The sequence below is a fragment of the Pagrus major genome, chromosome 20 (genome assembly GCF_040436345.1).
Source record: "Pagrus major chromosome 20, Pma_NU_1.0".
NCBI lineage: Eukaryota > Metazoa > Chordata > Actinopteri > Spariformes > Sparidae > Pagrus > Pagrus major.
In genome coordinates, this window is record NC_133234.1 from 18,557,501 (window position 1) to 18,585,432 (window position 27,932).

Consider the following 27,932-nt stretch of genomic DNA (forward strand, 5'->3'; position numbering starts at 1 on the left):
GTCAGCACTTTCATCCACAATACCTTAAAAATTCTGACCCTAGGAGCTCTTTCTCTTACATAATGACACAGAGACTTAGGTTTCACATCAGCCTAAGCCTTTGACGGTACAGTTCTTTCAGGTCATCTTCGAATTGATTTTTAACCGTGCACGCAATGCCACCACGATGGCCTGTTGGTCATTCCAGCACTTTGATCCAAACAGAAACATCTCAATAGCTAATGGATGGATTGGCCATGACTCATGACCTAAAGACCTTTGTGATCTCCTCACTACATGAGGTTGACATTTATGAGTTTTGGGGATTAACAATAAACAGAATATGATCATTTCTAGTGCTTTTTGACATATAAGATAATATAATTAATGTTTGACTTAACTTGTAGCATCCTCGAAAGGCTCAGTCGCTCACAAGCAAGATGATTTTGTTGAGCCTACATGTAAATAAATCAATAATAATATTCCATAATAAAATACATATTATGACCCTAAAGGGGGACATCCTGCTTAATGTGTACTTTTTACATTTTGCTGATTATACCTCTGTACTTTCACATACGTAATATTTTGAAATTAAGCACTTTTATGTTTTCATAGTTCCACATTTCCTGCCTTAAATCTCATTTATGCAGCGATATTATTAATTAGCTCTTGTCTGTTTCCTCTTGGATTCTGTGTTTATTTTCGTGAACAGAGCAGATTTATCATTGGCTGCAGACCAGCAAGATGTCTGAGTGTGTCACTGAACGTCACACCCTATTTTTATACCTGTGAACATAGGAAGTGTACAAGTCTGCACCTCTGATGTGAGTGAGTCAAGCAAGTTAACACACCTCGCTAGAACTGCAGGCAGTGTTCACTCGCACGACGCCGGCATCTGAGGGGATCTGATTTAAAAAAATAAATAAATAAAAAAGGTGTAAAACTCTCCCGGGTGGCAAAATGGAAATTTTGTTCAAAAATAAAAAATGCAAGATCAAAACATCATGCTCAGTTTGCCACTTTGCCCCCTCAGAGCGTGTCACTTTTTTTTCCTTTATTTTATCAGATTTATTTTAGGGCTGTGTCTTACTGAATTTTAGAGCAGTGCTTTGGTTTTTAGCGGCAGCAAGTGAGTCACAGAAGGAAGATTTGAGACAGTGCTGAGTGGCAAACATCTTCTGTAACATGACATACTTAAAATTAAGCTGAACTTAAAAGAGAAAAATAAGCTTGCAGCACGAAAAACTTTAAATCCAACAATGCTGACTGGCAATACAGACTTTTTTTAAAGAGCCTTGTTTGTGATTGACAGGTCACTGGGTTTCCCGGTGAAAGTAGTCTGCAAAGACCAAAGAAAGCCTCTTGGCTTTAAGTGCAACACAGATCCACAAGTGCAGCTGAGGCTCGTGTTGGTCAGCGAGCTGCCAAGAAGAACAGAAGCAGAAGCTTAGGGCCAGTGGGTCTCGCTACATGTGACTAATGAGTTTGTTGAAACCTTTTAAAACCCCAGCGAGAGGAGCCAAATAAGCCATGTGTCCACTGACAAAGAGAAATAAAAATGAAAGACTGGACATGAAGGGTGTTTGTGTGAAGTCTTGGGGAGGTATATTATATCACAAAGCCTTTTGGTTTCACAGCAGCCACATCTGTAAATGTGTACATTGTCACATGTGTGCAGAGGTGTGATGAGCACCACGTATCGTGTGAAACCTGAGCTCTCACCGTCCTCGTGCAGTTTTCCACAAGAAATGGTTGTGCGAGGAGCAGTGTGGCAGGAGATGTCTACGGAGGGAAGGGATGCGTCACTGGATTAGTGCCTGAGAATCTGTCCCAGCCTCCCTCCTCCTGAGCTGCTGAGACGCCTCCAGAAGGGTACGACACTCGCTGCTCGCTTTCCCTCCACACAAGCATTCCACATGAGCCCGCCAAGCCTTACCTCCCCACCAGGATGAAGAAAGAAAAGAATGCTTTACTGTTTCTCCTCCTGATTCACTTCAGCTTGGGTAAGGCTCTGCTTTCCTTTTTCTTTGCATTATTTCTTCTTCTTTGAGTGTGGTTTAAGACTTCTGGGCTTGCTCTTATCTGGTTAATCCTCTAATACACAGAGGGCATGTCCATCTTAGCGTAGACTGCTCATGCTGCCTGCACTTCTTAGTTAGATGTGTAATTAAGTGTTTGTGTTGTGATAGTGGAAAAGTAAACCCAAATATATTTATGTTTTGTGTCCATCCTCCTTTTCCTCCTCCCTGCTTTCGTTTCGTGCCCTTTTTTAGCAAGTGAGTGCCACAGTTATCACTTAATTACAGATGCATTTCTATTAGAAATAGAACAAAAATTGTGTTATTTTTCAGTTTTTACAGTTGATTGAGTAGCTTACTAATAGCTTGTCATTATTGTACAATTTCTGAAGCACATTTTTTTTGTTTTCCCATAAAGGACAATCAGACTATGCTCCATATTTTTACGATAATGGACCCAGCAGTACAAACGGGAATATGGCCTTGTTCAGCATCTCCGAGGATACACCAGTCGGTAAGTCTCACGCGCAATCTAACGATGACTCTAACTATCACAGATCTGGTTGATTCCAGTGCGAGGTGTTTGTTTCACACGCGTACAGTATGTGTAACGATGAAATCATCACACTGGTGTTGAAGCTCCAGCTAATCACTGTAATACCTTTTGGATTGTGACGCACATCAAGACTTACAGAAAGAAAACAATAAGGGCGGTGGCTCATCTGACCTGATTATTAAAACAAGACATTCACACTGAATAGTAAACAAATGAAACAAAAAGAAATTGTGCATATCTTTTGCCTCACAGGGACACAAGTATACATCCTGAATGGTACAGATCCAGAGGGAGATCCTGTACGATACGGTCTGACTTTTGAACAGAGCTCCAAAGAATATTTCAGGGTGGACTCCAAATCAGGAAATGTGACTCTGGTTCAGGAGCTCGACAGAGAGGTGAGCCTGTCAATGACACTCTTATTTTGAAAAAAACCTGCTGTAAATCTGTCACCAGCGTGGCTCAAAGTGACATTTATGTTTTCTTTGTAGAAACAAGCTGAAATCTCAGTGACTGTGAGCATAACGGACGGTCGCAATAAAGTAAGTTTTTACTGTTTATGTGACATATTTGTGTTTCTTGTATTTATGTTGTTTATCAGTTTTTTTAATGACAGGAACAAAACCTGAAGGAATTGTTACATCTAATTGAAATGCAACCGATGCAATGCATTTAGGGCTTCTAGTCGAAGTTTGATTTTCAGTCCTTGTCCCTAGGGTCCCCAAAAGGAATGAAAGAAACTGTAAAATTTGTATGTGATAAATGTTTAACTCGGTGTTCATAGAGTTGACCATTTTAATCCATAGTTTTTCCTTGATATTGAAAGCTTTGAGATGAGTTAATGTTTTTATTTCTGATGGCAGGCTATTCCAAATCTGTAGGCCTTTAACTGTAAAAGAGAGCTGACTGATTGCTGTCTTGTGCTTTATATGTTATTGTCATCAATCCACTGCATTAATCAAACCATTTCTATTGGATGCATACAGCGTCTTATTTTGAAACAAAAAAAAGCTCCGGTAGGTTGAAATTTAGTGTTTGAAAGCTTGAAATCTACTTAAAAGTATTTTGTAAGATTAAAGCTAAATTTTGAAGGCTTGCATAATGGCTGAGCCTCCTATTCTTTATGTTATTTTACAGTTGTGACACCACAGTCTATCTGTGGATTAAAACAAAAATCAGTGAGTGTAAAGAAAAAGAGAAAACAAACATAGATATGTGAGCAAGATACAGTACATCTACTCCCCTGAAAATAAGTACAGTGTCAGAAGGTAAACAGTAGAAAACTTGCAAAGCTTACTTGTGCTTGAAAAATAATGTAATTAAGTATATAAAATTATCTTTTTTTTTCCTGATCACTTTTAGTTAATTATTCTCTTTGAAAAAAGATAAAGCCTTTAAATCCCAGTTGGTACATTTTGTATTTGTGGTTGAGAGGTTGTTTCCTTGTTGCTTTCAGGTTGTTGAGACCGTGCGAGTGTTTGTCACTGATGCCAACGATGAACCACCTGAATTTCAAAACCTGCCATTCATCATTGACATCCCAGAGGTACAGTATACAGAATAAATACACTCATACAATGACATATGATAAATCCTTTTTTATAGGTCTTCCTGTGCCACTATCAAATAACTGAGAATAAAGTGAGATCTCTTGTCTCTTCATTAGGATACGGCTCCAGGAAGTAGCATCTACAGAGTCCAAGCAACAGATAAAGACATGGGCTCAGGTGGCAGCGTCTCATATTATCTACAGGTAACCTTAAAGCTTCGTTTTTATGCAGATGATGCACAGTTGTGACCCTGACAACTCTAAAGCTCTGAGTGTCAGATAGAAAATCCTTTTCGCAACTTAATTACAACAAAGCTGCTCAAGGCTGTTCTACCATGAAATTTCAGGAGCACATAAGCACTCTTGCACTTACTTTGACTCAGGTGAAAAGAGTTATCCAGACATGTCTCAAATTTGTTATACTGTATGTCTAAAACCAAATATGTCCTCAGATGTAACTCGTGCTTTTATTTTGTCTTGCTCTATCTTTACTCTGGGATTAGGTGAGAAAATCTCTTTCTGAAAATGCAGCAGCCAGGATTTACAGTAACACGTGCCTGCATAAGCGATGCAGAGTAACCTAGGCTAAAATATTTAAAGCTATTCTAGTCTCCTCGCACATGGCCGCCAGCTGAATTGATTTTATTAATCACACATCGAGCTGTAAATAGCTTGGCTTCAGACAACATCTGATTTCTTTACTCCTACACCCTGAAGTGCAGCCTGCCAACAAGTTTATCCTCTCAGGTCCCAAAACCTTATTTAAAAACGTTCTTTTTTTTATAATTAATTACTATTTTTCTCCTTTCACTGTTTCACACTATTTTTTTTTCTGATGCTCTTCTATTATCTTTGATTCAATTTCCTTCATTTTTACTCCAACAACCGCACCATTATTATCTAATAGAGATAACTGGCTAGGTGTTGCCCTAACAATCGGGGGTAAGACCAGAGGTCGGGCTGACATCATGAGAGCTGTGCTGCCATGTGGAGGGAGGAAAAGGGCATTCGAGTGATGGGACAGTGTGTTGAGGGAAAGATTAATCTCATACCAGAGAGCAGTCTGGAAATGGTGTTACTTTAGTGGATTAAATTTCAATTACATTTGAGCAAGGCACTGAGGGCTTAATAGGGGCTTATGTTTGGTCGGGGCCAACAGCTGACAGCACAGTAGTTGTTACTGTTCATGTGTCAAAAAGAAAAATGTCAAGGTTGGTCAGGAGTCAATACTGATAAGAAGGGCCTTTAAAATGAGCTTGATTGCTAAATTCAAGTATAAATAAAAATGTGTGTTAACTGTGACTGTTTATACATTATCAGACGTCACCGTTTGCCAAGTTCACCATCGATGGACACAGCGGTATCCTTAGAGTCAAACCTGGTCAATATTTGGACTACGAGACCACACCCACCCACTTTGTGACAGTGGTTGCAAAGGTGACCTTTGGTTTTTCTTTTTAGGTGTCCTTGACTCGCAGGTTTCTTCATCATTAACACGTTTCAGATTAATCCATGTTGTGGTTTTTTAACATTCAAATCATGTATTGTCGTGATTTATTATCAGTAATCCTAACAACCAAGAGCTGTTTCTCCCAAAATAGTCTACAAGTAAGAGTATAATCAGGAAAAAAGTATACAAAGTAAAACTACTCAATGTGGAAAAATGTCCCCTGTGACTGCTGTAGTATCATATTTTGTATCATTAGATTATTTCTGGTGTATTAATGTAAAAGCAGGGTTTTCCTGTTTAGTTGAGGTGGAGCTCATTATGCACTATTTTCTATACGACGTCAACTAATAATTGTTTTCATTATGTTTTAAATGGCTGATTATTTTTTTTCCCCATCAATCGATTAATTGATTGGTTTCTAAATCCTCACCAAAGAAACACCTTCGCTATCCTTGTTTTTTTCCCAACCAACATAATTATTATAAAAGCATTTAAATTAAATGTGCAATTTTCACTTCTGAAATGTATTGTACACTGTAGAAATATGACAAAGTGCTATATCTCAAAATTACCAAGTAAAGTAGACTTATAATTATAAGTTGTTAAAACTTTTTAGCTCGTACAACTTTAATTTGATAGTCTATGGTTCTGAGGTAATCGGCTTCTTGACTTTTTTAAAGTAAAAGTCAAATTTTAAAATTCACAGTGTTATGTGAATAAATGTACTTAGTTACATTCCACCACTGGTCGTCAATACGTTTTCTGAACGCCAACACACTGCTGATCTTCACAGTCTCTGTGTGTAATCCTTCAATTGTCAGTAATTGGATGAAGGAGAGGGCTAGTTTGTTATTCTCGCCTCAGCTCTGAGTGTCTGTGGAATAACAAACAGCACATGCAGCTTCTTACTGAAGCATAATAACATCATTAACATCGCCATGCAAATGAAACTACGGATTCCACCCTTCCTAATTAGACTGGATTTGCCATGCTAAGTGTGGATTAAGAGGTTTACATCCCAGTTTTAAACAGACATGCAACCAATAATTCTGATATAATCTTATTAAACCACCTAATTTAGTTTTATTTTGTAATATTATTTAAGTCGTTAACAGAAACCAAACCCATCAAACCATTTCAAGCTAACGGGAGGCATATTATTTTAGCCGGTTAAAATGGGAAATGTACTCACTATTAGTACTACGATTAGTCCATTCATTCCTATGGGAACATATATGATCTCCGATGTGCTTGTGAAACTCCTCTTTCCGTTTTTCTTTCTTTACGGTCTGGAATATGCCCCAAATACGTTGAAATTGTGTCAATTTTACGGCAGATTGCGGACAGGCCGTATGCACTGTGTGCCACGGGAAGTTAGCAGAAACAAATTATCTAAAAAAAAACTAACTGACAGCTCTATTTGTACATTTCTTTTTAGCGAAAAGTTCGATGCCCTATTTAGCTAACATTGGTAGCATGCTAGCTGCGTAACTAGATTGCATGCATAACATTAGTGGTTCATACATTGTTTAAGAAAGTATTTAAAATAACTAAATGCTAACCCCACTTGTGCTGTTAGAAACTGAGAAAATTAGCTTCCATAAATCAATCCATAAAGAAATACATCGCCTTGTGTTGAACACTACAGGCACACGTCTGTAATCATAGTGACACAAAGCAAAACTGTGTGGGATTGTCTTCATTTTTAATGGATAAAAGCATCATCTAAAGTCTAGATAAAAATGTATTACTTTAAACACTGTAACACGTTCTAACTCTGCGTGTCTGCTCATATGCTCAGGATGGAGGTGGAAAGTACAAGGGGAAGCACCAGGTGTTGACCTCCACAGCCACCATAACAGTCAATGTAATTGACTCCCAGGACATGCCTCCATCCTTCATAGGAACTCCTTACTTTGGCTACGTCTACGAAGTGTCAGTTCCTGTAAGTCCTCCTCTTATTCCTCACACACCAGTAAAGGTGATCAACCATTAAAAAAATTAATTTGTTCTTTTTTCTTCCAGGGCTCTGAAATATTCACTGTGTACGCTAAAGATGGAGACCAAGGCAACCCTAACCAAATACATTACTCCATTATGAATGGTAAGAACAATTCATCCTTGAGTAACACTATCAGATTTGCTCTTTGCAGACACGTTTAAAACATTTCTTTTATCACCACCTTTCAGGCAGCGATGGTGTGTTTGAAATAAATAGCACCAGCGGATGCATCACCCTGACAACTTATCCATCTCTGCTGAAAAACGAGTTATATGAAGTTAAAGTCAAGGTAATGTTTTATTTCTTTGAGTTTCCCTCCAGTTGATTTAATCCACATTTACTCCTACATGTGATGATGACTATCATTTTCAAACCCAGGCGTCTGAGGTAGGACCGGACGATAAGCTACTCGACTATGACATCACCACGGTGACGGTCCGGGTGGTGGATCTCAACAACCATCCTCCGACCTTTTACGGAGAGAACGGCCCACAGAGCAAGTTTGAGGTCACCATGTACGAGCATCCTCCTGCAGGGGAGATCCTCCGAGGCTTTAAGATCACCGTCAATGACTCCGATCAGGTACATTTATTCCCAAATTTCCCTCCTGTCTTACTGATCTCTTCCCATTATTTACTTGAGCTACCTGTCAAAGTTGTCACAAAGGCTGGTGCTCTTATGACAAAAAATGTTTCCGTCATGTTGATCCGCTGCTGACAGATACACTAATACCTCTGTGTACAATGTTACATAAATATCTGCCTCAAAGCATGTGCAGTTATGCAACACCATTAAAAAATGTTCATGAAATCTGTTCATTAATTCAAAATAAAATGTTATTCATTATGCCATCACTCTCTCCATCCTGCCTCGGTGACTCATGTAACATTATCTGCCAGATTTTTTAAAACAAAAACAAACAAGGTTTGCTGAAGTTATCTTGAGTCAGATGAACCTTCAGTTTTCTTGTTTTTCCGAGCAGCTATATTCTTACTCACCTGACAGATTCACAGTTTCTGAATCCTGATGTTTATTTTTCTTCGCAGGGTGCAAACGCTAAATTTAAACTGAGACTCGTGGGGCCGAGTCGAGTGCTGCGTGTGGTTCCCCAGACGGTCCTCAATGAAGCGCAGGTCACCATCATTGTGGAGGACACATCTGGCATCGACTATGAAAAGGGACCAACACTTTCTTTTAAGGTTGGATTTCATATATCACTAAATTATTAAGTGTGAGTGTGAGTATTTTGACACTAATATGTAATCAAGGGATGCAACTAATTTATATCTTCACCTTTTTAGTCTCTTATTGCTTAGTCTTCACACTGGACAAAAAAAATCAACACTAACATCTTTTGGCTTCAGTGGGAAAGGGTACAGTCGGCATTCATTCTCGGTTCAAATGACTCTGCAGTACTCATCGACAATCAATCAGATCAACTCAAATTGGCAGTGATGGAAACACACTGCCAATTTGCTATTGTGTGCGTTGAAGTTAAATATGCTGGTGCGTACTTTTCATCCGCTAATTCCATCATCAGCTTGGGATAAAAACAATGTGTTTAATTCAAAATGTTATGTGTTTTTTTATGTTTTAACTTCCTCTGGATGCAGTCTGATGAGATATAAGATCTGCTACTTTCTAATGTTCCCTTTTTTGTGACAATGAACATGACACACCAGGGCAAAAAAACAGACAGGCAAACTCGTCGACTGGCAATGGGAAAGGAGTCAATTGCCTTCATTTAAAAACCTCCACATATGCACTAATTTTGGTGTAAAATGGTATTGGATATCTTTTTGATTAATCAGTTATTGGCTTTTCTTAAAAGCCCAGATGTTGTCTTCAAAACACTTGTTTTCTTTGACAAACAGTCAAAAACCCAGATATGTTCAGATTACAATGATATTAAACTGAGTTTTATAAGTTTTAAGTAGAAAATGCTCATATTTAAGATACTGGAACTTATAAATGTTTAAACTGAGATATCTAAACAACTATTGGATGGATTGTCATTACATTTTGTAGCCTTCATAGTCCCCAGAGGATGAATCCCTCTGACTCTTCCTCAAGCTCCACCAGGAGGTTGACATTAGACATTCAGAGAGAAATGTCTCAACTACTGCTGAAAGCAATTTCCATGAAATTTTGTGCAGACATTCTTTGTCTTTGTGAATTTTGGGGATCCCATAACTTTCCTTCCAGTGCCTTCATCAGGTCTTTGTACTTATTTCACTCTGTGGCCAATTATTTCTTATTATCACTTCACCACAACTGCTAAAACTAACAAACAAATTATGAAATCTAAAAGTCTGGTTTTCTATTTAAGGATGTTGTTTGGTTTCAGCTTTCATTTCATTACTCTTTGCGTGTGACTTTGCAGCTGCTGGCGGTGGAGATCGACACTCCGGAGAGGTTCAGTGCCGTGGCCGACATCGTGATCAACCTGCTGGACACAAACGACAACGTCCCCAAATTCACGTCCGAGTATTACATCGCCCGGGTCCCTGAGAACTCTGCCGGAGGCTCCAGCGTTGTGTCTGTAACGGTGAGTCAGTCGAGATTAAACTGTGCTTTAACCCGACCAAAGTGATTACATAATCCATCAATCCTCCAATAAATGCATATTACTCTGTGCAGTTCATTAGATGAAAGCCAGACAAAAAAAGGTCATCAGCGGTCTCTGGCTTTGTTTTGTTGGTTCTGGTTATGGAATTCATGTCTCTGTGTGACACTCTGGCATACGCTCCATGTTACACCTCAGGCAGGGGTTTTATTATTAGAAATATCAGCACATGTGTCTCTTATTTTCCATTATAAGGGATTTATCCTGCAGCAAGGCAACATATCGAAACTGGGCAGTGTGGAGTATAAAGCTTAATTTTGCCCCAAGGTTAATCATCCTGACCTATACCTCCATCCCCTCTCACCACAGGAAGAGACTTATAGCCTGCCCCACCCACTGTACATGAGCTTAAGACCCTGGCTGGTGATCCTCCCAGTAAAAACATCTGAATAGACAACCTTCAGTAACCTTGGTTGAGCTTTTCACTCCCCAATGTAACTAGACTGAATTCAATTTATCCGATTAGCTCACAAAGTGTCTATTTTTTCACACTTTATTGTATGTGCTATAAGTACTGAGCTTCTAATCTCTGTCCTGTTTTTTCCTCCAGGCAAATGATCCAGATTCGGGGCCTTGGGGTGAAGTCAAATACACGATTTATGGATCAGGATCAGATTTGTAAGTAAAAACCTTCAGCTCCTGCCAGTTCATGTTTGATCTAATCGGATACTTAACTCTTGCACCTCCAGAAAACACATTTCAGAGACCAAAAAGTCAGTTTAATGTGTTTAAAAAGTCAAAGCTGCTCAGGGTGTTGGGTAAACTATCAGCAGGACACCGGTCTTGATTCATCTTTTGTGTCTTTGATGGAAGCGGCAAGCAGGAACCCAGTTTGATTGGCCCCTCTGCTACACAAACAGCTCGCTCTAAAATGGCTGCAAGATGCTGGCTAATCTCCTAATTGGATACGAGGGTTAAAAATAGACAGCCTGGCCCGTCTCACATAGGGAGAGCCAATTAACATGCAATGTGACAGCTGGAGCCACAGAAACGGCAGCTTTGAAAAGCAAGGCAGCATGCAGCAGAGGAAAATGTGAGAATTTATTCCCGTCTTCAGGCAGGGACCTGAGTTAATTGTGCGAAAGTTATCAGTTTCAAAGCAACTTGTGAAATTTCACAGTGGAAAAGGAGACAGAGAAGATGGCTGAATAAACTGGCAGCAAGCCCGATGTTGAACTAGAAAACACTCAGAAAGCACAAACCTGCGTCAATGCTGCAGAATCATTTAAATTCATTTCTTAAGTGTAAAATACTTGTGTGATTATAACATCTTTCAAGTAGAAAGGTGACACAATTTTGGTGCAAATTGTTCCCGTCTATCGCATAAGTCACAAAATTATCCACTTTAGATCTTTGGAATAAGGAAGTGTTTGGAAACTTAGAGGATCCAGATCTTTATAAACATGCACAGTGATAGATAATCCTACTAAACTGGTTGATGGTGGTGATGAGTGAAGAAGAGTGTGCACCTGTCATTTTGTTGAAATCAGACAATTTGTAAAAAAAAAAAAAAAAAAAACAGGTTTGACAGTTTATCAATTTGTCCATTTCTAGAAGGATTCAGAAAGAAAATTAAGGAAAACTGCATAAAAACAAAACAAAAAATGAGTTAAAAACAATTTATTATTTAAACCAAATATTTGCTGCACCTAACAATTAGATTTTCAAGAATTTCCAAGAACTATTTAGGCAACAATAGACTTTAGATTTGATTTAGATTTGAAGATTTTTTTCCCCCTGCAACTTAAAGGTGCAATAAGTAAGAACTGGCCACCTGTTGAATTCATACTCCCAACAAATATTGCATAAGTAAGAGTAACTGCTAACTGCTGCTAACTGTATTCTGTTTATAGATCCATGACTGTAGCTACTGTTAGCTTGTTAGCTCAGTTAGCTGAGCAGCTAGCTGGACTACCGGGGGAGTGTTGGTGTTTACACCGCTAGCACAGGAGCATTGGGCAGCTTGAAAAAGAGGTTTCAAGCCTGGGGCTATCATATTAGCATGCTAACTTCAGTATATCTCTGCAACACAATACATAAATGTCTTTGACATGACGTCAACACTAATATTTCATCACATTCTGTTTGTAATTTTAATTATTTTTGGATTGTTTTAAATGTTGCATCTTTAATGTCCACATGCTGCCACTACTTGAGCCAGATCTGGACCAAAAGCAAGCAAAGCAGTTATTCCTTGGTGTATCATGTATTTTTTATTAAATATCACCGAAATCTGTTAAGTAGTGGTTGAGTTATCAGATAGAGAAAAATTATACGAAGGAAAGAATTAACAGTATGTAGAAATGAATCTGAATTTGAAAAAGTACAAAAGCTGTTCAATGTTCCCTGCAACAGAGGATGGAAATCTGCTTTTTATAGTGACCTATTAATGTGAGTCATTTAGGGATTCACAGGATGTGATGTGGGTTTCACTTGTGCTGTGAACGAGTACGTCAGTGTTAGAAACACCTGCTTGGTCGATACAAAATTGACTGCTGTGTTTATGACTCATACGCTGTCTGAATCGTTCTGAACCTGCAGGTTTACCATCCACCCGTCGACAGGCGTCATCTCCACGCAGGCCTGGACCTCCCTGGACGCAGAGGTCAGGTCTAAATACAACTTTTACGTCAAGGCTCAAGATTCGGAGGGGAAGTACAGCTTGGCTGAAGTGTTCGTCACCGTCCTCGACATGAACGACCACCCGCCAGAATTTTATGAACAACTCCTGGAAAAGACAATGATTATTGGTACACCTGTCAGAGTAGAGGTACTGTACGCTAAAACATTTCCCCCACAATTTAAGTTGCCATTGGTGTGAACAACATAACAAAAATCATAAATTAATGTTCTCTCGTTTTAATTGTCATGTTTTAAAACTAATCATTACTGCCAAAACTGGAAGATGAGGCAGTGCATTCTGTATTTTCTTAGTGGCATCAAATCCCATTGACAACCTACAATGGACTGATCCTATTAACAAGTGTTACCTGTGTGTGTAAACACGTGTCTAACATGGCTTATATCCTCTTGACATGCAGCCCAATTGTTGTGGAAGACATCCTCCTCCATTACCACTATTAATCCACTGCTGGAAATACTCTGAACTTTTAACTAAAAATTATCAATTTGTGAGCCAATGTTGCTATGAAATTTGGGGATTGCTTTACTACAAACCCACTTCAATTTCTTGGTTTTTAATGTTTATTTGTTCGGTTTTTTTAACCATCTTTGCTTTCGTTGGGCTTTTTTGTGTTTGGCTGAAACGTAGTTTTCTATCCAATTCACTGTCAAAAAGCTGTAAAGTTTATACAACCTTGTTATGTTATTCTGCTACTTTCTTACAGGCAGTGGATGAGGACGCAGAGTCTCCGAACAACGTCATCGAGTACTCCATCATGACAGCCGATCCCGACAACGCATTTGATATCAACGCCGACACTGGTGAGATCCTTCTGAAGCCGTACATCAAGTCCATGGAGATTGTGCAGAACATCACCAAGCAGAAGGACTGCAAGTGGTCTCTGGTGGTCCAGGCCAGGGACAGAGGCTCACCGTCCTTCAGCACAACAGCCGTGGTCAACATCGACATCACCGAGGCGGTAAGACCTGCCATGACTCGCAGCATGCTCGCAGCGTTTTCTATACCAAGCCTGAGCTTTAGGCAGCAGGAGCTGTAGATTTAAGCTGTTTAACATATGTTGTAGGTATTGTTGTCATGCTACGCAGCTGCTAATCCTTGTTTCAGCCAATCACATTTCATTTATCTTCTTTAACTGACGATGCTGCTCATTTGTAAGCTTATTATCAACCCGGTGATGAATTTATCCTACTAAAAACCATTGCATTTTGTGACTTGAGGAGAGGTGCTGACAGATGTACTGTAGTTAAAAGTAGCCCTTGACACCCTACACTGAAATTTTGGATGGTGTCTGTTTCTGTGAAGCCATTCGCGTCACGATCCCACCACTCCTGGCTCCAACTCCGCATCCACACACACCTCCCTTCAGAAGTAGCAGCCGAGGCGCCGCAAAAAAAGAAAAAATTAAAAATGCGTCTCTCTTTCTCCTCATCCTCTTTGTCGTATGCTCAAAAAATAACTGGCCACTGCACGTCAACTTAGACGTGAAACTGTAAATGCTGATGTCAGTGGCCTTCTTGTTTACATCCACGCAACAGCATGTTGCATGTGATTAGCCACATTTAAAAATGATGCCAACAGCCAATCAGGTCTTAGCAGTAAGTCCAAATTGGCTAAGGTTTGCAGTGTGAGGTTAGCCTTAGAGTCATGTGTATAAGGTTTTACTCATATTCTTGTGGGCTAAAAAACAAGACATAACATGTTGGATGGATCTTCTGATCTAACCCTATGAAACAAAGCGAATCAGTGCGCTTTCTTTAAGAGTTGGAACAAAACCTGTATTGGGTTTTTTCATAACTTAAGCTTCTTAGAAAGAGATCAAGGTTTAAGAGTTTAATGGATGGTTTGGTCTTCTATACATTTTGGACATTAAGTTGTATGGCAGAGAGGAATGAAAACAAATACTACGGCTACGGCTGCAGATAACACTTGTTAGTAGTATAAATTCAAGCTCTCAACAACAGCAGCATTGTCCTTTAAAGTTGTCACTCATTTACATCGAACCATATTTGTCTGATTTGTCTGCACCTTGTCTTCATTCCTTCACAATTCATCATAAGATGACTCTGTGCTTTTGGTGTTGTTTCTGTGTTGTGTATCGTGCATTTCAGGTCAAAGGTCGAATTGTTTCATACTTCATGGGCCTCAGCAAGCGTCCGCTGACTATTTTTGGAATTTTTTTCAGCATTGTCTTGTCCCTCATTTTACTTACAATCTGCATATCCACTATCCTGTACTGCAGCGCAGTGAAAAAGTCCCGAATCAACCCTGAGAGTAACTATATTAAAGTGGTCCGCAGGATCAAGTGAGAGATATTTGTCTCTGGTACATTATTCAGTCATAACCTTTAAAAAGATTTATATTTTTTTTACTGGTAAGCTTTTGTCTGTAAAAGAGTCCTGGAGCACTTTTAAAGGAATAATACTGTATGACAGCATGATAAAATAGTTTTTTCTATATTGCATTATTTTTATTTGTGTTTCTTTTCTTTTTTTTGATTGGAAAATACTCTAAAAGCAATATTTCTTCTCATAATGTAGATTGAATTCTTACAAACCCCGTCTTTAATGATCTAAAATACTTCTCTTGAGCATGACTCATGACTATTTGGCCGTCAAAGTGACGAAGAAGAGATTGAGCCTTTTACTTTGGATTTAAACCTGGATTTGCTCACTTAATCTCCATTTTTCTCACACAAACATGCACTTCACTCCATTTTGGCCTCATGAACTGTCATCGTCCGTCAGTCACATGAGAAATCCTAATGCACCGCACTGCCAGACGCATTCCCGACAACTAGTGTTGTGCGTAGTTCTTAGCTTTGCTTCAGCAGAGGAAGACGTATGACTGAGTGACGACTGAGTGTGAGTGTGGGAGCGTCACATTGTGTGGTAGACATGTTGTTCGGGCCTCCTCTGTCAGTGCTTTGCGCATCCATCCATCTCTCGTGCTTGCATGCTTTAGATAAATGCTGCGTTGGCACTTGGATTCAGTCCCTTGGACTTGATTTAAACTATTTTATTTGTGCTCTTTTACAGACTCCTCTCAAGGGGCCTATGGCGGCCTTTTTAATGAAAAGTAGGGACAATCCTATGAAAGCTCTAGGCATGGTCACTGTTATCATTAGCTTACTGGTAGGGGTGACAGTCTTGATCTCTACAGCTATGTACATGCGCAACTCAAAGGCAAACAGGATCACGCCGGCACGTCGCATCATTAAGAGGCGACCCAGGGATCAGCAGCCGATGTCCTGGACCTTCAGGATGCCCATAATCAGATTCCAAGACCCTGCAGATAAGTTTCTCATCGGCAACCCAGAGAGCAGCCCGCAGCGGGGCACCAGCACCCCCCGGCCCAAACCTCCACCTCCCAAAGCTCCTTGTCTTCCCCCTCCACCCCCGTCTAACACACGGCCCAGTGAGAGGCCCCGGGCGGTCCCAACAATATCTGGTGCGCTGGCCTGCAAAGCCTCCAAGAAAGTGAAATCTAGTCGGCGTAAAGAGGGAAATATCAGTTCTGCTTTAGTGTCAGAGCTTAAAATGAAGCTGGAGCAGAAAATCAATGAGAGCAACAAGGGTTATTATTAACTTTATCAATCAAACGTCTTGTTTAAGATTCCATGCTCCATTATTTGACGGTTCATCTGCTGTCTGAGGGGTGTCACCTGAGCTTCAAGTGATGATCTGGTAGGGTGGGCCTGCCTGTAGGTTGTTATAAACGTTATGAGGAGTATAACAGGAAGGTTTACAGATATTTGTCTTAAGACGAGGCTCCACTGCATCCTCGGCTGACCTGGAGAGAGCTCGAGTCGCTGGTGCAGTCAAAGATAAATCACCACACTGCCATCTTGAGGAAGATTATCTTCACAGTAAGAAGCACCACTGTAGATTGTCCAGGGAGAGGATTACTCAGACCTACTATGTATACATAAGTTGCATAACTTCCTTGAAAAGTGTAACGTTCGCGACCCTGTAATGTTTTCAACACAAAACTAGGATTTCACCCATCAGATCCTACTAAAACAAAACATTTCTTCCTGCTCACTGGAGCGTGCAGCTGAATGACACAGTCATGAAAAACAACACTGCTTCTTATAAAGTGCTAAAAGACCTGTGTGGTAATATTTTTACTGTGTTACATCAGCCGCCCGGAAGCTCTTTTGTATGATTACAATGTGCCACTGTAGGTTTTCACAGTAACACGAGCTAACAGAGTCGCTTTAATTTATTTGAGTCTGTTATTCTAGAAAAATGCTTTTATATAAATACCATGTGTCCATTTTAAATGTACAGTATTGTGTTATTTTCTTTATTTTGAGTATATGAGAAGATATTCCCAGTTCTATCCTGCAGCAGTAAATAAACATGAAGTAAAAGAAACCATCTAACAAATGAGTCATATGCTTGAGCATAGATAATTCTGTATATAACTTGCTTGTACATTTCCTCTGTAGATAAATAGTCTGTGTCGAACATTTAGAGTTCACACAGTTAATTTCCATGTTACTCTTCAATGCCTTCAAATGTAGGCAAATAAAATTTGACTCGTTTAATTGCTGTAATACATATGTTGTATCTGACTATATCTTAACTTATAACTATCTTAAATAAGTTGAGATAAACTATATATGTTCACTATAAATTACACTTGCCTGGTCCTTCGAAGTAACATATTTGTACCGTCTTTGTACTGTCTTGATTTTGAATAAATATTTGAAAAAGAAAAAAACTGGGTCTGAGCATCATTTTGTCCCGAGGCGAGTTTAATTTAGTTTAGATTAGAACTATTTATTTGTTTGTTATGTTTTGATTGATGTATAATCTTTGTTTTTGAGAAAAACAAAGGATCTTAAACAAGTGAGAAAGGCACTGTGTAGTTTGAGGAAAGAAATTTTAATCAGAAGAGAAAAATCTTGATTGACTGTTTTTTTTATGCCTAAACAAACTAAATAAACACACTCTTTGTTTTCATTACTGAATAAACAAACTGACCTTAAAGGACAACACAATTATCATACGGTTTTACTTTGTTTATACGTGGCTGACCCTGCCACCTGTCTAGCTTCAAACAGTGTTCTGGGGACCTTATTTTCCTCTGAGAACAGCTTGTTTATTTAGTTATGGAAAAAAAATATTCATGAGTTTGTATTATTACCTCATTAATATTGTAAATATTAAAATTCTGAGTTTTAATTTCTTCTCCAAAACTACACAGTGCCCCTTTAAGTACAATTCAGTCCTTCAATACACTTGAATTTCTCAATTTTTTGTAGTTTGTGTTACTTTATTCAGATAATCCAGAACATTTCAGAGGGAAATACAGCTATATACCTGACAGCTACATAGCTATATGTATACCCTTCACAATGAAGCAGTGTTTAGTTGTGGTAGATTTTTCATTCAAGGCCCAAACAGGTCAAATTATTTAATGTTGCACAAAAAGAAGGTAAAAGAGAAATTAGATTAGAGAAAATTAGAGAGAAATTAGAGAAAAATCCACAAACGCAATACTTTGATTAGTTTGTCTTTCCCCATTAAAGGATAAGGTCACCTAAAAAAGAAAATTCATTCATCTGCTCACCCTCATGCCAATGGACAGTCACGTCACAGCAAAACAGCTGCAGTTTTCTCCTAATCAACAACAAGACAGCAACATCAAATGGCTCCATAGAGCTCATCTGACGTAATCCAAGTCTCCAGAAGCCCTGGGATTCCAGATTGATTTGTAAAGATGTTACATACGTACACCCTCGACCCACAGTTAAGCACAGTTGTGCTAATGTTTTTAGCTTAGCAACCACAGTGAAGATTTGGCTTCAAAGAGGGTGTAAATGACGTCTTTTCAAATCAATTTGGGATCTCAGGGCTTCTACTAATAAAACCAGGACTTGGATTGTTTTTCGATTGTGTTATCGTTTAGTAAATACTTCCAACACTACTCAATTTATTACATAATCATGTTTATATTCTTTATATAATCATATTTAACAAATAATCACCACCTTTTCATTTATCTGTTAAAATATCTAAGAAATGTTTACGTACAATGGATGCAGTGATTCCACTACAAGTGTAAACTGACTGAACTCATCATTTATGTAACACTAAAAATAATTTTCATCATATTTAAACAGAATTTTACTAGATAAAAAGAGGGAGCTGAATGTTTTCAATTGGGCTGAAGAAACAAATTGAAATTGTACGCATACCCTCTGCTTGTCTGATGTACAGACACAGTGAGCTCAGAGCTGTCATTAAATGGAAATATCATGTTCTGCTGACTAGGATTCAGATAGAAAATCACTTTAATCTGCTTACGAGTGTATGTATAAATGCACGGGAAAACACCGCTTATGTAACAAATCCCCTGAGTGATTGTGCTAAAAAATCAGAGTATGTCTCAGCATTTGTCTTTGACTCCCCTTTAATCCACAACAAACAGCATTTCATTCCCTCACACGACAGCAAATCTGCATTCTGTCAAAGAGAAACAATAGAAAATATATATGTATTTATTTTTACATCAAGGGATTAAATGAAATGCGACGTTTTTGCACTCGGTATCAAACAGTAAGAAAAAAAAAACAGAAAGAAATATCAAATATATTTTACCAAAAACCTTTTTGTACATGTATATTAACAAAGATAATTGCAAACTCCTTACAGTAAGGATTAAAGGCGTCTCCACTTGGAGGTGAAAGCTCGAGATATACAGCATATTTACAGAATATATTCATAATAGCCCCAGTTTGTCCCTCTCATGTATTAGTGTCACATTTGAGTCACAGAGTGAATCAGCAAGAATCTGAGTTTCCCAAAAAAATGGAAATTGGAAAACCTAGAAGATCATTTGACAAAATGTATCAATGTTCGAAACATATTTCAAGAATCCTAAATGATCATCTGGGTCTGTTTGCTGTACTATTTAAAAAAATTGTCCTGTTTGTTCAGTTGTGAGTCTTTCTTAATCCAAACAAAGACAGTAGCCTGAACTGACACGCTCAACCCAAATCACCAGAATAAATGTTACATGTATGTACATTGATGCAAAACCACGGAATACTTAAGTGCTTATGCACTGGTTAAGTTTAGGCACAAAAAAAATGCTTGGTTAGGGTTAGGAAATCATCATGGTTTCGCTTAAAAGTCCAGTTTTGGTCACCACAAACAAGGCTGGAAATGTCCTAAGGTCTCCTTAAAAATATTAAATGGTTTCACACTTAAGCATGCTGAAATGCAGATGCTTATACTTGTATTGATTTCACTTTCCATTATTTTATATATTCAAATAAACTGTTTTACAAAAAATAGAGAATTTTGTTGAACGACCCTCTGTTTTCAAAGATCAGGTATTCATTTTTTGGAGAATTGAATGGTTAGCACCGTGACTCAAATGTAAAGATAAACTGGGGCTTTAGTGAAAATATTAAACATTATTTACAAATTGACATGTAGGTACATTTCTTGAATTTGCTGCTAGTACAGATGAGCTGCACTTCCTCCTTTGAACCTTTCCTCAGACTTCCGCCTCTTTTTTGGCTTCTCCTCCGAGTCTTTGCACAGGCCTTCCTCGCTGGTTGCCTGCAGGCTGTCGAAGGTGCCCTGCCTCTCCGTCCCCTGCATGTCCTCTCCGTGCCGCATGCGCTTCTTCCACAGATCCATACAGCGATCAAAGCAGCTGAACCTGGCCTCCGTGGTGCAGGCGTACATGCCGGCCGGCACTGCCAGCACCATGGCGCACACTATGACGATAATGTGGATGAGCCTCTCTCTTTGCTCCATCTCGCTGATGTCGCTCCCCGTCACAAACACGATGCACTGGCCTTCCCTCGGTGGATGATTCTTCAGGGTCACGCAGACCTCGTATTTGGTGACAGGAAGCAGGTCGGTGATGGAGTAGCTGTTGATGCCGGGGCCGATGTAGATCAACTCCTTTTTGGGTGAATCGTATTTGCCGAAGTGGATGGTGAACCAGGTTTCCGCTGGGTTGTTTGTTGCTGCGTGCCACTCCAGGGTGATACCGTAAACTGTCTGCTTAGCGATGCGGATGTCAATGTAGGTATTCTCATCGGATGACAACATGGGGACAGGCGGAGGGAGAGGATAGGAGGAATTGAAGGAGCTGATGTTGACCAAGATGCTGACAGAGGAGTTGCCGATGAAGTTGTTGGCCATGCAGGTGTAGAGTCCTCGGTCTGCCAGGTGGAGAGAAGGGATCATCAGCTGGGATGAGATGGTCTCCTCATTTATTTGAGTCTCTTTAGCTGCAAGAGAAGACAGGATGTCAGGGCAAATCCGAGGTTTGTTTACATCTGATAAAGACATGGCACAGTAACCCTAAAGAGGGCATTGTACTGTACTCATGAAGCAGATGCAGCCTGAGGGTTCAACATATACCACACTAAGTGCTCCCGGAGCAGGATCACAACAGTTTAATGGATGGTAGTAATAAAAAAAAAAAATCTTACCAGCAAATCCTCTTATAATCTTCAAACTGTACAGCCACTGAATGGTCGGGCCCGGCCTGGCCTTGACTAAGCATGTGAGTGTTGCATTTGCTCCAAGAGGTAAAGTGATGTTAGTCTCTGGGGCAGAGGCCACCGGCTTCATGCATGTTTTCAACTGGATCTCGTGGAAGAACTTGTCAGCTTTGGAGGCGGGGCCCGAACACTTCAGATAAGAGTTCATCAGAATGATGGGAGGGCCGACTGTCCGGATGAACTCGACAAAGCCTTTGAGGCGACAATCGCACACCCAGGGGTTATCATGCAGCGCCAGAACCACATTGGAGACCAGTCCTTCTTTCCCCCATGATTTCTCTGCCGATTGGTAAAGAGGCCAGTTAGTGAAGACATCTTTTGATATGACACTAAGCTGGTTGAAGGATAAATCTAAGTAGGTCAGTGCAGGTAAGTGTCTGAGAGCATGCTCAGACAGGACATCCAGGCGATTGTGCTTGAGGTCCAGAATCTTCAGTTTCGGGGTGTCCTGAAACGCAGCCCACGGTACCGACGTCAACTTGTTCCCTTGTAGCCTGAGCTCAGTGAGGTTAGCCAGCCCCTCCAGGCTTTTGATGTTCATCAGGGTGATCTCATTGAAATTCAACCAGAGGAACTCCAAGGCACTAACTCTAGAGAAAGATCCTTGCGGTAACTCAGTCAGGTGGCAGTTCTCAATTCGGATTTTCGTGAAATTGTGTGGGACGTCCTCTGGGATTCGTCCCATGGAGGTTTCCATACATACTAAAGACCTAGAACAAGAAGGCGGGATCTGTTTAGACAAAATAATATTTTATCTTCCCAGCTACTTATCTACGTGGACCATTTGCACAAGTTTATGGACAGTGCTTGTGTTTAGGTTTTAGAAAAATTTGGTTAGCAGGTTACAGATTCATGGCGAACACAGAACCTACTTAAAAGAGTTTGTATCGTCTCAGTGAACACTTACCTTCCCAAGTTATCATCTGTGCAGGAGCAACCGATCAGACAAGTCGATGATCCAGGGGTGATGAGATAAAATGCCAAAGCGATACGTAAAGCGATATTAAAGGTGTCCATATTCCTGGAGGAGCTCGTGAAATAGGCCTGTGAGAGCTGGACGAGCCCATGGGCTGCGTGGGACAAAGCCTATTACCTTAATCCTCTTTGACGTAATGCTTAAGACACCAAGTGACATGAGACACACATAGGTAAGGCATATTTATAGCAGTGGTCCACTTTGGCAAGAAAACATTGTCCGATCTGCTTAAAAACATGGCCGCAAATGTTCAATCAAGACTCATGTTCGATTGTATTGCAGTTCTACTTTTCGGTATGACCCCGAATTGCTCCGCATCATACTAATTTAATTTATTTGTCCCCCATCGAAGCACAGGCATCGACATGACAGGAGGACCATCTGCATTAAGTGGGCCGGAGCCCGTCGGGCTTAGCAGCACGGAGAGGGAGGGCTGCAGAGAGAGACAGATGTCTGGAGAGGACTGTAATCTGACCTCAATAATCTGAACACTGGTTGTCTCACAGGTTGTTAAAGGCCAAATCAGCATATAAAGCAAGTGTGAAAACAGGCAACATCCACAGCACTGTAGGTTCAGTCTTTGTTGTTCAGTGACAGGGATACAGTCTACAGTAGTGTTGTACAGTCGTATTCGAGATCAGTGTTTGTCTCGGCATTTTATTGTAAGTGTGTCATGCAATGTAGAACTTGTACTGGTTTTGTTCTGGTCTTGGTCTTGACATTCACTCTATCCCTTTAAGTCTTAGTCTTGTCTCCGTCACGATACTCTCTACATAGTAAGGAAACCGCTACATGGCAGCCACAAACTCACCTTTGATGAAGCAGTCACTGTCCAAATGAACGATTATCCGTCTCCACTCCTCCTGATGGGTCCGAAGGTTTGGGCACCCACAAACAACGCAAACCATCGGCATCTTAAGAGTTCGTGATAGTGCTTCCTATGTATCATTAAGGTACTTTGTGTATCATTACACATAAATCACTTCCTTACCTTCCTTACCTAAAGTGGTGGCTTGACCAACAGACATTACCATCCAGTAACCCAAGCTGCTAGCATCGTTAATAATAAGAATTGAGCGTTTTAGGCAGAAGTCAAAATATTAATTTCACGACTCTCTCGTCATTTATCCTGTTCCAGTTCACCCATCAACTACCTAAAGCAGGTTTTACAAAACATAAAAGTTATAAATGCTACTTGACCCGGCTAAAATGAGCTGTTTCCCTACAGCAGCGTTTATTTTTCAGTGAATTATCTGTGTAATGTTATTATTTTAGGCACACAACAGGCTAATTTCTGCCTCAGTCAAGATGAATATTTATGTACTCAAAAATCAATACTCTGAGATGTAAGAAAAAAGCTTGAGAGCATATAAATATAAAAAAAATCATTTATTTTTATACGGTACATTCATACATACAATACATATTTTTCAGGTCACAATTATTTGAACATTATAAAATGTAGGCCTACTGTATCGTAGGTTTTTGACCCAACAGTAAACCTGGCACGTTAACATCATACTGACATAGAAAATAGACTAATAACTGCTGCTTCTTCTTTTCTCTAAATACTTTAAATAAAGATTTTAACACAACGCAAAGGTTACATCTTGGAAGAAATTAAATTGATTGGGTTTTAGACAGTTTAGGGCAACGTTTCAAGACATTTTCCTCCGCAAAACATCTCCTTTAAAAGTGCATGATGAATTAAAAAAAAAGTATTTTTTACACATTTACACGACATGCAAAATATATTGTGTCACGGTGTGTAGTTTCCCTTTTTTGCTGTCCACCAAATGAATGGCGGTTTTTATTCCCACAAGGCTGTAAAACAGTTTCATACATCCAGTGCTGACAGAGCTGTTGGTGTCCTCTGAAGACCCCCGAAAAGAGGCTCAATTGAGTCTTTTCAGTCTCTGAACACCGTCGCCGTCGTTAGAAAACAAAGTGCATCCTCTCAAGGTCGTGGCAAACATTTGGTTTTAGCAGAAATACTCGCTAGGTGGCCCCTCAGTCCTGGCCGTGGCCTCTGAGTCAACACTGGACCTCGCCGAGAGCAGCCTGTTGGATTCATCAGGATTTAGCCTGGTCAGATACTCGCCCTCCATCCCTTTAGCTTTGGCCGCCGGGCCGAGGGTTTCAAACGTGACGTACGAGTCCTGTATTTCCTTAGATTGCCTCCCGAGCAGCTTTTGGCAGCGCTTCTTTAGCGCCCCGCAGCACACAATCAGTGTCAGGGGGACAGCAATCACGCAGGCTACTGTTATCACCACCACATTAATGAGCTTCTGCGTGCCACTAGCGCTGGCCGCCTCATCTGTTGAGAAGATTACACACTGCTCCTTTTTCGGGATCAGGCCTTTGACGCAAACACAAGCAATGTACTTTGTCTTTGGCACAAGGCCATCGATAGTGATACGGTTCCTCCCGGCCCCTACATTGATCCGACGCATGTCCCTCTCACCAAATACAGCATAAAGGATGCTGAACTCTGTGGTGTTTGTGGCTGTAGGGGCTCGCCAGTTCAGAGACACAGTATGGTCAGTGTCACCGATCACCTTCACCGAGCGCACCACCCTTTTCTCCGGAGCTTGCTGTAAGGACGAGGCGTTGGCTGCCAAGTTACTCAGAGCATCTCGCTCCACCTCCACTGCCTTCTGAATATCTGACACCTTCCCTCGTCCTTGAGAAGTGTCGTCAGACACGCTGTAGCTCTCAATCTCATACTTCCCAGTCACGCCTTTGCCGTTGAGAGGTTCAATGATGGGTTGGGCGGCAGTGGTTGTTGGTGGAGGAACATATCTGGCGATGAGTTTCTCCTGGTATGCCGCTCTACCAATGCCGCCAGGTTTCTTCCCTCTGGTTCTCTTAGAATTGCCGCCACCTGCTTCCTCTGACCGAAAGGAATCTGTGATCACCAAAGAGATGATGGCGTCCGCAGTGCCCACGAAGTTGGTCGCTTTGCACACGTATTTCCCAGAATCTCGATAGGAAACTGCAGGCACGCTCAGAATCGACCAAATGATACCCTCCTTTGAAATTTCTTCCTGGACTGAAAAATAACAAAGCAGACATCCACAGTGTTAATCAGATTGGCACAAAAAGAATAACTTTAATCTCATTGATGCTTTGACTTACACAGAAATAGATTCGGTTCTAATTTAAGCGCATCTGCAATTAGTTCAGCAGGACTCACCAGTGCCGTTGATTTTCTTGCCATCGGCACGGCTCCAGGAGAGCTCTGGGATGGGGACTCCGACCGTGCCACAGCGCAGCAGGACGTTGTTGCCCAGTGAGCTTCGTACACGAGCCACGGCCGTGTGCACCCGAGGGCCCTGGCACCTCTGCAGCTCTGATTCGGTGAAAAGAACCCCTGACAAGCTCTCCGGATCAGCACACCTCAGCCTGGTGTCGATGAGAGCCACGGATGATGACGGGGACTTCTGAAACTGGACCAGATCGTAGAGTCGGCAGTCACACAGCCACGGGTTGTCATGAAGACCTGCAGAGGAAACCAGAAGTGCTGTCAGTGAAAAGAAATACTTCTTTTCCCTCCACCAGTACATCTTAAAATAAATAGAATAAGTCTGACAACCTGACACACAATAACTATAATTAGACTAATCCCCAACTCAGCTTTAAATGCTTCTGGTTTCAAGGAAGTGGTCGTCATGCAAGGCAGATTAAAAAGAATATGTCCCAGTATCCTAAAATGTCACAGCTTGATCCTCACCAAGAATTAGTTTGGAGGAATCGGTGTCCTGGGATGGCTTCACGCTCAGCCACATTGTGAGAACGTCAGAAGGAACGGTCGTCAGACTGTTGCTGGATAAGTCCAGATAGGTGAGATTCTTGATGTACACGGTAGCTTCGGCAGGGACGACGGAGATCTTGTTGTTGTGCAGGTCGAGGAGCCTCAGGTTTGGCATGTCGGTCAGAGACTCCCAGGGGAAGGAGGTGAGGGTGTTGCCATCCAGCCGGAGCTCGTCCAGGTTGTAAAGACCCCGGAAGCTGTCGACGCTCAGCGAGTTCAGTGAATTAAAAGACATCCAGAGAAACTCCAGGTTGTTGAGGTAGTGGAAGTTGTCCATTGAAATCCGTGTGATTGCTGTCTTTTCGATGCGGAGCTTCGATGTGTCGGTGGGGAAATTTGGAGGGACCACAGTGATCTCTGGATCGTTGCAAAGCACACTCCTGCAGGAAATAAAATAGCAAAAATATGATTTTTTTCAGAAAGCATATTAATTGCAGGACTTTGCAGAACTGGATTAAATATCAAATAAAACATATAATCTGCCTCCATCTTATATAAAAGATAATATAATTCAGCATTTATTCGAGAAAACGTAGTAACCTATTGTTCAGTAACAAGCAAAGGAGATTAAAGGGCAACTCCAAGTTAATCCTCCACAATACAGAGTGACTGAACAGAAGAAAGCTGCAGTGAAAATCAGTTTAGCACGCAAGATATAAATAAAACACATGTAAACATCTAGAAAATCATCAAATAATTGGCTTGCTTACCTTGCTTTTGATCCATCGCTCAACTTGTGGAAGAAGCAGCTGCATTGTGAAGGACAGGAGCTGCACAGCATGGGAAGAAAAACTAAAGCCAGACAAAACACAGCAGCGAGATGTTGACTCATTTTCTCTACTAAAACTCTATGCAGCTAAACTACAGTTAAAGAGAAGAAGATCTACAGCAGCTCAGGTCTAACGGGGCATCGGCTGCATGGTGGTGGTGTGCAGGCTCACAGCTCCATACTGCTCCGACTGGTCTGAATCCAGAGATAAAAAGGATAGGCAGGGATTAGTGAAGGACTTGGGTTATTTTCATTCACACGATTAGGCTATTGCTTCCTGAGCGCTGATAGGCTGCAGAGTTTTCACTTTCTTTCTCCGAGAAATACTTTGAAATAGCTGATTGGATGGTTAATTATGGACACAATGTAGAGTGCAGAGCCTAAATGAGGCATAGGGAGCAGGACGTTTAGGTTGGATAATAATCATGACTATCTTAAAACATTCATGAGGAATTCCTTGGCAGTTTAAAAATATGCTTTGTTTTTGTAGATTTGTGGCGATGTTGTCCTGTCAGTTTATAATTAAATAAACTACCAAATGTATAAGAGTAAAAAAGACCTTCTACACACCACTACAAGCACATCTACTCACCAAAAACAAACTCTGATACAAACACAGTGATGTCCTCCAGTTTCACAACATTTCTCTCATGTAAACTTCTTCTCTTGTTACATCTGCTTGTCCTCAAATTGTGTTTTTCTTTTCTGAAGCACTCTGTAAAGTGTTTAACACACTGACAGACTGTTGTTTACAGGTCTGATGGCGAGAACTTAGCTACAAATGACCACTAGATGGCAGTGTGGAGCGGCCACCTGTATTTACTGCATTATGTTACTCACCTTCTTGTTTTTAGACCCACACTTAATGAACACTTTTTGACCCCATGTAGTTAATCGCCGGGTTAAAACACACTACTCAGAAATTAGTTAGGGGTATTGGGATTTTGGGAATATTTGTAGTCCCCAAAAATAATGCAACGCACTTCATTTCTACTTATCCCAATACCCCT

General features: G+C 40.5%; 3 protein-coding genes across 3 annotated transcripts; 1 reads left to right on the forward strand and 2 right to left on the reverse strand.

Annotated features, from left to right (window-relative positions):
- Window positions 1-1,930: 1,930 nt before the first annotated feature.
- LOC141016065 (cadherin-related family member 1a) lies at window positions 1,931-16,411 on the forward strand. Its single transcript, XM_073490317.1, has 17 exons — window positions 1,931-1,985; window positions 2,419-2,514; window positions 2,809-2,954; window positions 3,048-3,098; window positions 4,013-4,102; window positions 4,223-4,309; window positions 5,426-5,542; window positions 7,357-7,500; window positions 7,581-7,659; window positions 7,746-7,846; window positions 7,936-8,139; window positions 8,604-8,756; window positions 9,941-10,105; window positions 10,734-10,801; window positions 12,725-12,953; window positions 13,531-13,785; window positions 15,863-16,411. Exons 1-17 carry the CDS (start codon window positions 1,931-1,933, stop codon window positions 16,409-16,411), a joined length of 2,589 nt encoding a protein of 862 aa, XP_073346418.1.
- Window positions 16,412-20,299: 3,888 nt separating this feature from the next.
- Window positions 20,300-22,380, reverse strand: LOC141016083 (leucine-rich repeat, immunoglobulin-like domain and transmembrane domain-containing protein 2). Its single transcript, XM_073490339.1, has 3 exons — window positions 22,271-22,380; window positions 21,292-22,073; window positions 20,300-21,087 (listed from the first exon to the last, which is right to left on the reverse strand). Exons 1-3 carry the CDS (start codon window positions 22,378-22,380, stop codon window positions 20,300-20,302), a joined length of 1,680 nt encoding a protein of 559 aa, XP_073346440.1.
- Window positions 22,381-23,773: 1,393 nt separating this feature from the next.
- Window positions 23,774-27,473, reverse strand: lrit1b (leucine-rich repeat, immunoglobulin-like and transmembrane domains 1b). The gene is made up of 4 exons (XM_073489880.1): window positions 26,864-27,473; window positions 26,073-26,533; window positions 25,536-25,841; window positions 23,774-25,391 (listed from the first exon to the last, which is right to left on the reverse strand). The coding sequence occupies exons 1-4, from the start codon at window positions 26,983-26,985 to the stop codon at window positions 24,322-24,324; spliced, it is 1,959 nt and encodes a 652-aa protein (XP_073345981.1). The 5' UTR covers window positions 26,986-27,473; the 3' UTR covers window positions 23,774-24,321.
- Between the last annotated feature and the right edge of the window lie 459 nt (window positions 27,474-27,932).

What these genes read in the sequence shown, in the direction of transcription:
- LOC141016065 (XM_073490317.1), top strand. Translation starts at nt 1,931, where the DNA reads ATGAAGAAAGAAAAGAATGCTTTACTGTTTCTCCTCCTGATTCACTTC. An exon ending in CTCCGAGGATACACCAGTCG is followed by an intron (nt 2,515 to 2,808) that starts GTAAGTCTCACG and finishes TTTGCCTCACAG; the next exon opens with GGACACAAGTATACATCCTG. An exon ending in GCGTCTCATATTATCTACAG is followed by an intron (nt 4,310 to 5,425) that starts GTAACCTTAAAG and finishes ATACATTATCAG; the next exon opens with ACGTCACCGTTTGCCAAGTT.
- LOC141016083 (XM_073490339.1), bottom strand. Translation starts at nt 22,380, where the DNA reads ATGGACACCTTTAATATCGCTTTACGTATCGCTTTGGCATTTTATCTC. An exon ending in ACAGATGATAACTTGGGAAG is followed by an intron (nt 22,074 to 22,270) that starts GTAAGTGTTCAC and finishes TTCTTGTTCTAG; the next exon opens with GTCTTTAGTATGTATGGAAA. An exon ending in GATTATAAGAGGATTTGCTG is followed by an intron (nt 21,088 to 21,291) that starts GTAAGATTTTTT and finishes CTTCTCTTGCAG; the next exon opens with CTAAAGAGACTCAAATAAAT.
- lrit1b (XM_073489880.1), bottom strand. Translation starts at nt 26,985, where the DNA reads ATGAGTCAACATCTCGCTGCTGTGTTTTGTCTGGCTTTAGTTTTTCTT. An exon ending in AGCGATGGATCAAAAGCAAG is followed by an intron (nt 26,534 to 26,863) that starts GTAAGCAAGCCA and finishes TATTTCCTGCAG; the next exon opens with GAGTGTGCTTTGCAACGATC. An exon ending in CAAGAAAATCAACGGCACTG is followed by an intron (nt 25,392 to 25,535) that starts GTGAGTCCTGCT and finishes GTTATTTTTCAG; the next exon opens with TCCAGGAAGAAATTTCAAAG.